This window comes from Acanthochromis polyacanthus, chromosome 15, assembly GCF_021347895.1.
Source record: "Acanthochromis polyacanthus isolate Apoly-LR-REF ecotype Palm Island chromosome 15, KAUST_Apoly_ChrSc, whole genome shotgun sequence".
Classification (NCBI taxonomy): domain Eukaryota; kingdom Metazoa; phylum Chordata; class Actinopteri; family Pomacentridae; genus Acanthochromis; species Acanthochromis polyacanthus.
This window is the reverse complement of record NC_067127.1, coordinates 32,006,462-32,021,419: the sequence shown is the minus strand read 5'-3', so window position 1 is coordinate 32,021,419 and position 14,958 is coordinate 32,006,462. Positions and strand designations below refer to the sequence as shown.

General features: G+C 40.0%; 1 protein-coding gene across 2 annotated transcripts in view; it reads right to left on the bottom strand.

Annotated features, from left to right (window-relative positions):
- Positions 1 to 14,958, bottom strand: part of gfra1a (gdnf family receptor alpha 1a) — a 148,575-nt gene that overhangs the window by 13,906 nt on the left and 119,711 nt on the right. For both annotated transcript variants that reach the window (XM_051959753.1, XM_022205909.2), the window contains exon 8: positions 6,323 to 6,504. In XM_051959753.1, the coding sequence (XP_051815713.1) occupies positions 6,323 to 6,504 (182 nt within the window). The remainder of the gene's footprint in view (positions 1 to 6,322; positions 6,505 to 14,958) is intronic.

The window sequence follows — 14,958 nt, the reverse complement described above, 5'->3', positions numbered from 1 at the left end:
CTGAGCATGTTTTTCGACTGTGAGAGGAAGCTGAAGAACCCAGAGAGAACATGTAAATTCCATGCAGAAAGATCCCAGGAAGGCTGGGATGCGAACCAAGGATCTTCTAGCTGCAAGGCGAAAGTGCTAACCACCAAGCTAGTGTGCAGCCGAGGCTGTACTACTGAGCCTTTTTACTCACTGTTGGCTCATTTTTCACTGCAATATCAAGTCCTGCATCTCTATTGAAACAGTGCAACCAATACTAGATACAGATAAAACTTAAAGATGTTCTATGTAAGCTTTAATGCCATAAATCATGAATTTCTTCAATTATTACTCCACCAAGGAAAGCAGCTGAGTTATGTAACGATTGGCGTACGTTTGTCTATTCACAAAATTATTGAAAAATGGTCTAATGGATTTAGAGGAAACTTTCAGGGAAGGTCAGAAATTACACAAGGACCAAGAGATTAGATTTTGGCAGTGATGCGGCTTACAGTCTGGATCAACGGATCTGTTAAAGATTTCTGTGCCATTGTGAGATAGCCGCACGGCGTCACTGTAACTATGACAACAAGTGAACACTACATCTGCTGACTGCTGACGATCACATGATTGCGATCCTACTACAAATCCACCGCTGCGGACTTATCTGTCAGAAATGATACAAGGAACACTTGATTAAATTGTGGGGGTGTTTCCGAGTCCCATCAATGCATGCCACGTAATTTAGTATCAGTAAAGAACAAGCATTACTCATGCCTGTGCTCAGAGCATGGTCATTTTTTAATTAAAGATTTCATCTGCCAGGAATGATACAATGACTGAGCAGCCTTGGTGAACACTCTCTAAGTGTTTGTTCGTCTTGTAGTAATTAAAAAATACCTGTATTGAACATCTACTACTGGTGAGTCATAAAAGGCTTTATGGTGGCATCAGTGAGTGCAGGATTTGGTGCAAATGGTTTATTTTTGGCAAATTGTACAACAAAACACGTAGAATGAAGTGAATTTGATGAAAAAACATGTTTTTCAGGTTGGGTTTGGTTAAGATTCTTGATAGAACAGCATGTCACAGATCATTCTCTCTGTTTTTCCAGTCTCTAGCTCTGATAAATGGTGTAATTTTAGAGACAGCTTTCAAACCTGCCAGCGAGTTTACTCACCGTGGACTCATTTTTCACTGAAATATAAACTCCTGCACCTCTATGGAAACAGCACAACCATAACTAGAAGTAGAGGGAACTCAGAAATGTCTGCTGTGCAGTATAAGGCAGTTATGATGCCACAAATCATAAAATAGGACAACAAAAGTTGAATTTCTCTGACAAAAACACAAAACCTACTGGAATAAATGGTGGCTGTACATACAATAGATACTGTTTCTTTCTGTGCTTATTTCCACCTGCCTTTTGTCAACACTGCCTGCAGTTCAGCCAAATAATCTCTGAATATTTGTCACATGACTGTTGGCCGTAGCTCACTCATCAATGGCAGTGAGAAATGCAGAATTTTAGTCTTTCCACAGAATCTGGTTAATGACTTTATGTATGGCAAATTTTTAAATGAGACGTGTTATTTGCATGAAATATGATGTTTTTAAGCTTAGGTTTAGTGCCGCTTTTCAACATGAAACGCCAGTCACAGATGAATAGTTCAAGGACTGTGGGAAAATTGAATACAAAACTTTTTTTTCTGTTGTGAAAGTTACTAGCTTTGAGAGTTGGTGTAATTTTGGTAATTCTTTCAAAGACAACATGCTTCACAGTAATAGCGGCAGGTTTTGGTGTTCAAAGGGCTGAATTCTAAAGTAAATAACATAATCTATGTCCAAAATGTAACCAAAAGCATGTGTGAATCATTGAAATGCCAACATTTGCAGCCTGGTATCATTTCCAAATTGACATGGGTTAACAAGAACAAACTGATGTCAGTGATCTGTTTTATTCAAAAGAATGCAGCTGTGAAAAGCTAAAAACTACCAGAGATACATTGATTTATGTGTAAAGAAGAAATAAAAGTGGTTGGATGAATAACAGCAGCTATTAAATTGGTAGAAAATGCTAAACACATCATTCTCTTGATGCCATTGGTGTTTTTCTGGTCTCAGTCAGGTGCTCACTTTATTATGATTACTGTGACTCCAACTTTAAATCCGCATTAATGAGTTTTTTTTTTTAGACTGACACAGAAACAACTTTTAATGAGAATGGAGTCACTGAAAATGACACACTCAGAGAATTATGAGATTTCCTTCAGCTCTACTGATCATATAACAGTCTTTCAGTTCATTGTTTCAGTTTTACAACTCACAATTTCACTGCTGCGATTCACTGTTGCTGCACTAATTAACCCACATTTTAGTAAAAGCAGCAGTAAAAGCTGTGATAAAACAGAAAATAGCAGAAGGACAGTTAGAGAGTGGCTGCTAAACAGATAAAATGCCAAATATTTTCTTCAGAAAATGATAAAAAGCAGAAAGAGTCAATATTGGAGTTAGATTTATCAGGTGACCAGAAACAAGATTGTTATTCCACCAAGGAATGCGGTGGAGTTATGTGACGACTGGCGTTGGTTTGTCTTGTCTGTCCGTCTGTCTGTTAGCAGCATTACTCAAAAACAGACAAACGGATTCGGATGAAATTTTCAGGGAAGGTCAGAAATGGCACAAGAACCAACTGATTAGATTTTGGCAGTGATGCAGTGTATAGTGTGGATCCATGGATCTGTTAAATATTTCTGTATCATTGCGACATAGCAGCACGGCATCACTGTAACTATGACAACAAGTGAACATTACATCAGCTGCCTGATGATGATGACATGATTGCGATCCTACTATAAATCGACTGCTGTGGACTTATCGGGATTTATCCATCGGAAATGATACAAGGAACAACTGATTAAATTGTGGGGGTGTTTCTGAGTCCCATCAATTCCTGCCACCCGCTACATATTTAGGTCACATGATTCGGTGTCCGTACATAACGTACACATGCATAACACACGCCTGTGCTCAGCACAAGGTCATTCTGTTTGCTGAATTTGAGAAATAAAATACTGCATTTCTGACAATGACAAATAGGAGAATGAACAGCCTGAGCGGTGTACCGCGCTCTCTGAGGGCTTTTCTTGTTTGTTGCTTTCTATTTGCTAGATGTGAATTGGAAACATTTTTTCCAATAAGTGAATGTCTGACACACATTTCCATCAAAGTTGACCTCTTCTCCTGCTGAAACCAACCACCAGTCAATAACATTTCTGAGCAGTTTGCATTAAAAAAAACACCTTTTAGATGTTTACAAGTTTAAATATTTGCAGACTGGTTGAAGCTGCAGCAAAGACAAAACACTGTGTTAAGCTCTTAAGAGAAGAAAAAACAGTCAGAAACTCTACATCACAATGTGCTGCAACAATATGGAGCATCATAAACACACAGCACATAAACATAAAAAGTGATGTTTATAGTTCACATTTGTGTTTGCAAAGAGACATGGTGAAGGAGGATCCCTGTTTGAGTCTGTGGGAGGATTTTCCGTAAGCATCCGTAAACAATAACTTTGGTGGTTTTTACAACGCTGCATCGGTTGCTGCAGTATTATTACATGTGAAATGGCTCTGGGAGCCCCTGTCATCGCTCTGCCAGTAATGACAGTATTATCCTCACTTCCTCCCTGACCCAGGAGGAGCCCATCACCGGTGTTCAGGATTGCTGCGAGTGATCCCCCTGTTTCATCAGCCACGTAACTGTTGTTCCTGTAGAGCAGGAGTGGCTGCTCCAACCGAGAAACACACTTCCACAGCCTTATTGTGCACAGTGGGGCATGCAGTGTTCAGGTACATGGTTTTATACATGAGTGTGTCGGTGGCTGGAATGATGCACTGGGCAATCCAGAGCAGGACGAATACAGAAAAATAACAGGTGGAGAATAAATGATCGTATTAACTAATGATTTGATGCTGTAACGCTGCAAAAGATGAGATTAAATGAGCATTTTCATGTACCAATATGACAAAGAGAAGAGAAGAGCAATATCTGGAACTACACTACCGTTCAAAAAATTTGGGGTAAGAATTTTTTTTTTAATGAAGATAATATCAGATTAATCAGAAATCCAGTCTAGACATTGTTAATGTGGTAAATGAGAATTCTAGCTGGAAACAGCTGATTTTTAATGGAATATCTCCATAGAAGTACAGAGGAACATTTCCAGCAACCATCACTCCTGTGTTCTAATGCTACATCGTGTTAGCTAATGCTGTTGAAAGGCTCATTGATGATTAGAAAACTCTTGTGCAGTTATGTCAGCAAGTGAATTAAAGTTTGAGTTTTCATGGAAAACATGAAATAGTTTGAGTGACCCCAAACTTTTTAACGGTAGTGAATGAAAAAGACACTACAACTTCTTAATTACGAGCAGTAATATAATTTTATTTACTTCGTTAATCCTCTGAATTCCAAGCATTTTTTCCTCCTGACACATTTTTCCTTCCTGTGGGCTCATTTTTTACTGTGATAAAAGTCATACTCGTCTATGGCAGCAGCTCAAGATGAAACGCGAACTGAAACTAAAATGGCATTATAGTAAATCAAAATCATAAATCAATAATAAAGAGAAGAATAAACAGTTGAATTCCTTTGAATTTTTACAAAAAAGTAGAAAACCTTGATTTATGTGTACAAAATCTTTTCAAATGATGTGAACACTAAAAGCCAAAAATGGTGACTCACAATACTATAGAAAATTAACTACTTACATTTTTAATTTGTTGTGTTACTTGTCTCCTGCAGTTCAGAGTAGTTCATCATTAGAGTCCCTGAAAAGTTTTGTAATGTGACTGAATGTCATAGCTAAGTTCCTGCTGTGGAGTGCAATTTTTTTTTTGCTTGTTTTCCAGAATCTTATCAGAGTAAACAGTTTATTTTAAGTGATTTTTTTTTTAACATGAGGCATGTGGAATGAAGACATTTTAATGAAGCTTAGATCTGGTTATATTTTCTGATGGAATTGCATGTCCCAGGTGAGTAATGAAAAGACCATCTGGTAGTTAAAAACCTGATGACTTCTGCTGTTTTTACAGTTTCTGGCTCTAGAAAATGGGGACAGTTTGCCGATTTTTCAAAAGGCAACATAGCTTTCCAACCAAACGAAGGTACAAATCACGCTCACACACCACAGATATCCTTTAGTCCACATACACTAGCATTGTTATCATCCCACTGGAGTTGTGTTTCTGTCTACCTGATAAATCTAAGCCCAACATTTACAATCCTTTCTCCTCTGCATTCTCTCTCTCTTTTCATCGATCCAATTAGTTGAAGTTAGATCGTGATAGATGATAATAGATGGTTCATACAACCACCTGCCAAGTATGTTTTGGAAAGTGCATGCCCTTCTTCAAAACATTTTTCAAAAGGCAACTTGTCAGATGGTTTTGTGTAGCAAACACAGACTGCATATAGGATGACACCACCTATCGGCTTCTAGACACTTTAAGGCTCCAGTTTGGAATTTGTCACTCATCGTCCCTGAAACAAGGCCTGATAAGCCAGGGGTGGATCTGATTGAGGATAGACCACACAGAGGCAACTATACTATGTAATATACCTCATTTTATCATTTATTTTTCTCTAAATACAACTGGAATTTACTAAATGAACTCCACGTTATATTGAAGAAGACTCAAAACCAGCAGTTGAGTCCATAAACTCATTAGGAAAATGTTTACTGAGGTAACAAAACAAGTGAGAAATAGGGCAATTTCTCTTAGACTTCTCTAGAATCTGATTTCATTTTGCAAACTTGAGTCGCCCCCTGCTGGATGTAAGAGAAAATGTGAATTTTAGTCACTTTTAACCATATTAGCTACTCCGAAATGGTAGTTTGCTGTAAATGTTGTCCAAGCCTTTATGCTTTAATGCAGCTACAGGGTCCATGTACAGCTGAAGGACCAAAACGGGCTGAAATAAGGCTTTAAGCTGCAGAGGTCTGTCTTAATTCTGTGCATTTTTGTATTTAATTCACTGCTTTAACTTGATATATTTGGTACTGTGACAGTTCTAGATAAATAAATGAAGCCTGTCTGAGAATTAAAAGAGATACGAAGCGAACCAGACGATGACGAGGAAATATAGCATTCACTAAACTCACAAACAGACCGGGAGTAAGATAGCAGCAGCAGACGAACAGACACTGCGGATATTTGTTTAGTGGGACTGACAGAAAAGGGATGGAAAAATCCGAAGTTCAGATAAAAAACTAGAGGTAACTTTGCACCATCTCTAGAAACTTTCTGTTAACTAAAAGAGATTGGATTCACAACCGTCTTGAAGCACTCACCTGTAGGCTGCCACAGAAGTGGTAGATGCCAGGATCTGTGTTGATGTGGTTGTCGATAGTGTTGGAGTTGCGTTCGCGGTTTCTTTGGTAGGGCGTGGTGGTGGAGGTGGTGGTCTGGACGGGCGACAACGGCTGCCAAACCCCCACGTCCGTCCCGTTCCCGAAGGCCTGGATGGCATTACCTGTGGAGGGAAAACCTACGCGTTATTATCGCGGAATGACTTTCAGAATAATTAAGCTAATCCTCTCACGAAGCTTATTTACTTAAGAGTGCTTTTCTGATCTTAATGGCTCCACGCGCTTCTCTTGATGAGTCAGAGTTTGAGGAGAGCTGGTGAAGCATTAGTTTCTCCCACCAGGGTCAGTTTTATCATCGAGTCGAGTCTCCTCATGAATCACATGCTTGTTAGTCCCCAAGTTAAAATAAAATCTGTATATTGCACCAGCCTCAACCACAATTAAAGGAGAGTTAGACGGTACTTAGGTTTTGTTATCACGTCCCTCCATTATAAATTCACTACACCGTCAAAAACCTGAGTGCTGATGTGGCTATTTACCATTAGAGTCCATTAGCGGCCCTATTAATAGCCTTCTATAGCTTTGATGTAAAACACACACACTCATACACACACACACACACATCAGAGGAAAGCTGAGCTTTACAGAGCTGCTGTTTGAACGTAATGATATTCTTTCCTCCAACCAACACTGAATTATGACCCTGATGCTGAGCTAAAGCAGCGGAGAGCTGATTTGCATAACATCTCTTTAACCCCCCTGAAATATTCATACATACATGTGCAAAGACACATGGTAAGTCCTACATACAAGATGTGCGCCACATACGGGATTCACAGTGTCAGATGAGGTCACTGGTTTTTACTGCATTCTTTGAGAAAGTCTATGTAAAATACATGTAAAAAAAATACAGCTGTACACTGAAATAGCAGGAGATAGTTAAAAAGCAAAGTGCTATTTGACATATACGGTAAAAGCAATCGAACAAAATGTGCAAACACAAGCGGTAACTTTATGTGTCTTTCATGCAGTTTATCATTTTTCATTCGCACAGTAACCCATCGATCTGTTCTCTCCTTTCTCCTCTGTGCAGACTCACTTTAGACACCTCATACTATTAAGTTATAAGGATTCTTTTAGCTTTTATGTGTAATTTGAACCCAGCCTGAATAGCTATTCTGTCTCTGAATGATGTTGGCACCGGCCAGATTGGTTCTGCTTTGTGCTTCTGGAGGTTAAATAAAATCTTTTAAGAAATATTGAATCACTGAATACTTGCTACATTAACCGTCTGAACTCCAAAAACCCATTGGTGGGTGTGAAAGGCACGTTATCTTTAAAAAAAAAAATCGCCTCAATTACACATTTATCAGAACCAGAAATTGTAAAAAGTAAAAGAATTGTTGGTTTTTGAACTTTCTGACAGTCCTCAAATGATCCATCCGTCATGTGCAATTACATCACGAACATAACGTAAATTGTGGGTTTCGTTAAAGTCACTTCATTCTACACAATTCAATCAATAATGGACCCAAAATAAAGCATTTGCTTGAACCAAAAGCGAAAAGACAAAAATTCTGCAGTGCCTGGCACAACCAAAGAGCCTTTAGTTGCTTATCTGCGATCAAAAGTCACATGTGAGAGAATCAGGGACTTTTTGGCTGAACTGTAGGCAGTGTTTACGTAGAACAGACATGAAAAGAGTGTGGAAACTAATTAAATGTGATTACTAAAGTATTTATAATGTGTGGAGCTGCATTAGTAACACCTGCATACAACTGGAAAAATGTTGTACATGTTGATTCAAGGTTTTTGCATTTTTCGTATCATAAATAATCAAAGACATTCAATTTCATTTTTTTCTAACTGTGTCATACAGCATGGGAGACTTTGTAATGCAGTGAAAAATGATCTCAATCTGAGTAAAAATGTGGCAGGAGCAAATAATGCCCAGAAACGACTTGTGGTTCAGAAGGTTAAATAATCATCACAGCAGGTTTTAGGACAGGGGTCGCCAAGTAGATGTGGCTTCGGGCCAAAATGTTTGTAAACAATCGAACAGCGGGCCAACCTGCGGGGGGGGGGCGATACCGCTTCTACAGCTGATCGCTGCTGCTTGGGACACACGTCTCAATTCTGATCACAGATGTATTAAAAATGACTCCCGACACACACACGTTTTGCACACACTGTTGCTCAGTGAAATCTGGCTACAACCGTGTCCGACCAGTAGCGCGAACGCGGAAATGCCCGACAGCAGCCGACCACGCGTGTTTCTGTTGCGGTGACGGACTGGCTTGGCTCCGTGCCAAATCAAATTTTCAAAATCATCTGGTGGGCCAGATATTATTGCTGACGGGCCAGTTTTGGCCCGCGGGCCGCCAGTTGCCGACCACTGTTTTAGGATGTTTTTAAGCTTCCAGGTTTGCTGGGCAGGTGTTAAGTTTGGAGCAGATGGTGGTAGACACAGCTGTTGTTAGCATTTTGGTGACGGTTGAGAGGCAGGACGTGAAGGATGAAGAGAAGATGTCACGGCATTTATAGCTGTTTGTGGACATGAAATATCAGACCATCCTTAACCAGATGGAGCTGGTTTTGGTTTGATGATAGAGTGGTTGCTCATCTCTTCCATGTGCCTGGATTTTGTCATCCTGAAGCAAACAAATTTGCTGACTCACACCCAAACCTCTGCAGTGTGGCATCTTTAATCCCTAAATTGCAGAGCCAAAGGAGAGGCTGCAGGACCTCCAGATGTTCAAAACGGTGAAGGATGATTGATAGAAGGTATTTCTCCTGCTCCTGATGGTGTTTCCTGAAAACAGCATGGCAGAGTCCTATAATTTCTGCAGAGTTCCTCAACAACTTAACTTCTGGATGCATCTGATTGTCTCTGAGAATGTTGATTTTGAGTACTGGAAGTTCTTCTACAACAGATCTAGAATCCTATCAAGGACAAGACACCTGGGTATTAGCGGGCAAGGAAAGTGATTAAATTGTCGAACTGAATTGAATTATATTTGACTTCAGAGCTCCTGAACACAGGCATTTATTATCCTTCCTCCTGACTTCTGATTAAACCCACCATGACCTCGAAAGAACCTTTGAGTTAGTTCCACTCGGCACATTTAATAAACGTGACTATTAATCATGAATTAAGAAAAGCCGGAAACTCTTTTGCTTCATCTCCTCTGCCGAATTGACCTCAGGACATCAGACAAACAGACGTATCATAATAGCTTCCATTTATGTAGATTATGTAGAGCTGTAAAGGTCAGAACTGTGGCACGAGTACCTTGATTAGAAGATGAAAATCTCTCCAGTAACTGGATTTTATGATGACTAAAAACAGAGGGATATGTTTCAATTTTATTTATTACAAGTCAGGTAGATAAATTCATGTACTAATGCTTAAATAGGTAAACTTTCCGTTTTGACAATAACAATGCTTAATTTCATGGCATCGACTTGTTTAACATTTTACAAGCGCAGGGAAAACAGTACAGACAGCTGTGGAAATGTGCTGTCAAAATATTGCATTCATTTCTGAGATGCATTATTCAGCAGAAAATTTTTGTCAATATACTGCAGCCCTGATGCGTGCGACTTTGCTCATAAGCGAGCGTGTGCATATTTAATTTTTGGCTTGTGTATGTGTGTGTGTGTCTGTGTGTGTGTGTGTGTGTGTGTGTGTGTGTGTGTGTGTGTGTGGCTCGCAGCTTTGTGTCGAGACAGCAGAAGGCTGATGAGCGTATTGTAAGTGTTGATGGGCTCTTTTCTATCTCTTCTGTCTCCTCACCTAAGGCCTAATCACATCAAACTCACGACACAATGACAGTGCAGGAAAAAAAAAAGTTTCTATCTAGACTGAGCCACGGGATGCCAGAAGTGCATGTGTGCTGAACTGATTCTGAGCTGTAATATATTGGAAATGTTTTTGCCTGGTGCTTGTCTGACACTTCTTTTCCGAGTTTGTTTGGAGATTAAAATCATACCATAACTACATTGTCTTGTGTCTTCTCTAAAGCTTGTACACTTATAAATCCAATTAAAAGGTTGTTACGAGGTATAGTCCCTGTGGATCAAGTTTTTCAGAGATGCTCTGTTGGATTGGTATTTGGGAGGTTTGGAGGCCAAGTTACCACCTCAGGCTCTTGGTTGTGTTCCTTGAGCCTTTCCTGAGCAGTTCTTGCAAAGTAAGATGTTGCATTATCTGGCTAGGAGAGGTCTGCTTGGTCTGCAGTAATCTAACATCCACATAAATGCAAGAAAACGAGGTTTCCAAACAGAATATTGCACTGTAATGTCATTAAAACGTAATTGGGTTTAATGTTTTGGTTGATCGGTAGATATTCATACACTATGGGGCCAAAAGTCAGTGGACACCTATTTTGACTGACATTCTTGTTCTTTTACATACATCTTAAAAAATCAACTTAAAAATTACGGGTTTAGAAGCAGAGTGGTTTAACCCACAAATGTTGTGTTTTCAAGAATGGTCTAGCATTCAAAGCAACACTGTAACACTATATTTGAGTTGTGAGTTAGACCACTAACATCTACTTCAACTTCAACTTTATTATTATCCCGTGGGAAATTTGTTTTTCAGCAGCAGGCAATACAAGATAAACCATAAACCATAAGACATAAAACATAAGACATACAGAAATTAAGAAAATGGGGAAAATCCTGAGCACAAGTGAAAAAGGACAACACTCAAGCCACAAAATGCCAAACTCTGATCAGGCAAAACCCATAAAGTGCATTCAGTCGAAGTGCTGTGCAATAGATAAATAAACAGTAATGATGAACATACAGGGTAAAGCAAATATAAAGAGATGCAATAAATAATAAAAGATTACAGTCTTAAAATCAACAATCAGTTCTATCCACAAGTGCAAAAAGCAGACACAAGAAAGAAACTGGTCAGGCCAATGAATTGAGGTTTTCAATGGCAACTGGGATAAAAGAAGTTCTGGCTCTCCTCGTTTTGGTTCTAGGCATTCTGTAACGTTGGCCAGAAGGAAGAAGATCAAATTCAGCAAACAGGGGGTGATCAGGGCAGTTCAGAATTTGTTGGGCCCTGCTGACGATACGTCTGCTGTAGATATCCTGCAGCTGAGATTGCTGCACTCCGATCACCTTGCTCGCTATTTTGACCAGATTCACAAGTCTGTTTTTACTAGACAAAGCAAGACAACCGAACCAAGCAACCATGCAGTACGTAAGAACACTTTCTATAAAACACTGATAAAAAAGAGACATGAGAACCTTACACACCTTGAATGTGTTCATCTTTCTCAAGAAATAAAGTCTCTGCTGGACCTTCTTACAAACAGCATCAGTGTTAGGCTCAAATCGAAGTAGATTATCAATAATTGTTCCCAGATATTTATATTGAGAAACAATCTCAACATCCTTGTCATTAACGACAGTATAACTGACACTGGGCTGTGACTTTCTAAAGTCAATAATCATGTCTTTAGTTTTGGACACATTGATCTGCAGGTGAAACTCTTTGCACCAAGTAATGAAATCATCAATTACAGGACCATGTTCAGACTCATCCTTATCCAAGAGACTCACGATCACTGTATCATCAGCAAATTTAAGAAAATGCCTATTCATGTGCATGCTCCTGCAGTCATTAGTGTACAAGATAAAAAGCAACGGTGAGAGAACACAGCCTTGTGGGGAGCCTGTAGAGGAGTACAGTTTAGGGGATAAAACGCCATTCACCCTGACACACTGAGACCTGTCAGTCAAGAAGTCTAATATCCAGCCAACAAGGTTAAAATTCAGGTTAAAAAGAGAAAGAAGTTTCTCTGCCAGTAAGTGTGGCTGGATAGTATTAAAAGCTGAGGAAAGTCAATGAACAAGAGCCTCGCATGAGTCTTAGAGGCCTCCAGATGCTGAACTATAAGATTCAACAATGTCAGTGTTGCATCTTCAGCTCCTCTGCCTGTCCTATAGGCGAACTGAAGAGGGTCCAGCTGACCTTCCACCTGCCTCAGGATCTCAGTTTTAACAAGCTTTTCAAAAGTTTTCATCACCAGTGAGGTGAGAGCCACTGGTCGAAAATCATTTAATATCTTTGGATTCGTGCATTTTGCAACAGGAACAACAGTAGCATGTTTCCATATTTTCAGGACTCTCTGCACTAGAAGGGACTGGGTGAAGATGAAGTGAAAGATTTCACTCAGCTGCGAGGCACATGACTTCAGCACCCGGCCACTAATGATATCAGGACCACAGCTTTTGCCAACCTTAGTCTGACTAAAAAGCTTTTCAATCAGATGAACATCAACATCAATATTCAGATCAGAGGTACACTGGACAGTTTTAGAAATATTACTGGTTTCTCCTGAGTCATCACAGTTAAATCTCAAGTAAAAGCTATTTAGTTCCTTTGCAAGCTCGACATCAGAAGAGAAGCCAGCCAATGTTACAGTGTTTATCTTTTTACATTGACCTGTCATTAATTTCATACCATCCCAGGCAGATTTTAGGTCAGCCTGGTGGAATCTTTCCTCAATTTTATCTTTATAATTTGTTTTAGCCTGGGAGATTTTTGAGCGAATATCACTCCTAATTTTAACATATGCAGTTTCATCTCCACTTCTGAAAATACGCTTTTTCTCCTTCAGCAGATTCTTCAATTCCTTGGTGATCCATGGCTTGTTATTGGGATATGAGATTATTGTTCTTTTTGGGATCACATTGTCAACACAGAAAGAAATATAACAGCACACTACATCAGTCAGTTCATCCACGTCCCTTGATGTTTCCTGGAAAACTGACCAATCTGTGCAGTAAAAGCATCCCTGAAGAGCCAGAGTGCTATCCTCACTCCACACCTGGACTTCACGTGCCTGCACCCTGTCCCTTTGCAGCAAGGTCCTGTAAGAGGGTAGCAGATGCACCACGTTGTGATCAGAGGATCCAAGGGGGGGGACCAGCGACAGACTTATAGCCCCCCTTAATAGAGCCATAACACCGGTCCAATATCCTGTCACCACGAGTGGGACAAGTGACGTACTGGCTGAAGTTGCTGAGTGACTTTTTACAGTTAACATGATTAAAGTCACCCAGAAAGAAGCACGGGCATCAGGTGATATTGACTGTAGTCATTGAGCCACTGAAAAAATGACATCATTTGCTGCTTTAGCATCGGCTCTGGGATGAATATAAACCACTGTAAAGAAAATCTGAGGAAATTCACGTGGCAAATAGAACGGCCTGAAAGATAGAGACAGGAGCTCAATGTCCGGTAGACAGATTTGTTCACGCACAGTGACATTTTTACACCATCTCGGGTTCATATACACACAGACACCCCCACCATGGTGTTTCCCCGTCGTCAGTGGGTCACGGTCCAGGCGGATCGGGACCCCAAATCCATCAATATTCAAGACAGAGTCCGAATCAGAGTCCGATAACCATGTTTCAGTAAAAGCCAAAACACACACATCCCTGAATTCGCGCATAGAGGAGACGCAGGCTTGCAGTTCATCAGTCTTATTTTTAAGGGACTGGACATTTGCCAAGACAATGGACGGCAAGGGAAGACGTTTATTCTTAGTTAATTTCCTTATCCGCTGGCGTACGCCTCCCTTTCTTCCCCTTTCTTGCGTGTCCTCGCTTCAGGTTTGCAAGTTCGGTTAAAAGCCCCATTAGGAATAAAAACATCATACTCGCCCATCTCCGAAAGTAGACCGGTTTGTTGATCCAGTAGTAAGTTGTGTGACTGGAATCCAAGAAGAAAGTCCCGGGTGTATTGAATCCTGTTTGTTTGCTGGTTAACAAACAATTCCATGGCGAGGTTCAGCGTGGCTGACAGGAGCAGTAGAAAAAATACCTGCATTCTCACTTGAGCTCGAGACACATTACCGATAAAAACAGTTCAAGACAAAGACACGCTCAGAAAGGCAATGTTAGTAAAAGAAAAAAAAAAAAAAGTTAAAGGTTAAAAGCAAAGTTTGAACACTAATGCTGCTGCTGAAAGGTCGCCACACGAGCAGCGCCCTCTACCACCAAAACCCTAACCACCTCAAATGATAGAGATGGTAGCTTTAAAATGGAACTGCAACTTATCTTTCCGGCACTAATGCCAAAAAATGATTTATTATGAGCTTTTATCAACAGTGTCTGTCTCTTTGTCTTGTTAAATTGAGTCAAATATGTCAACTTGCTGCTTCTCTTTGCCCTAAAAGATGATAAAATGAACAACTTTAGACTGTTGATTAACTCAGCTTCAGAAAACTGATGAAAAGGTCTGAAACAAGGAATGAGGAGGCACATTCATCAATCATCACAGCTGTGATAATGAACTGTCAACATACTTCCATCCACATGTCACATCCATCTGTATGCTGATGACACCATCATCTAGTTCCTCTGTCCACACTGCCCTGTCCTGCACTACAGATTAGCTTCAATAACATTCAGTACTTTTCCAGTCTTCTTCTGACACTAAACATAAGCAAAATAAAATGTATGGTCTTCAACAGAAACCTCCCATAAACTAAATATCCAGTCAAAGTTCTCTCATAGATTGGCTCTGAGATTCAATTTGTGTCCTGCTACAAGTATCTGGGAAAGTGGCTTGATGGTTCACTCTC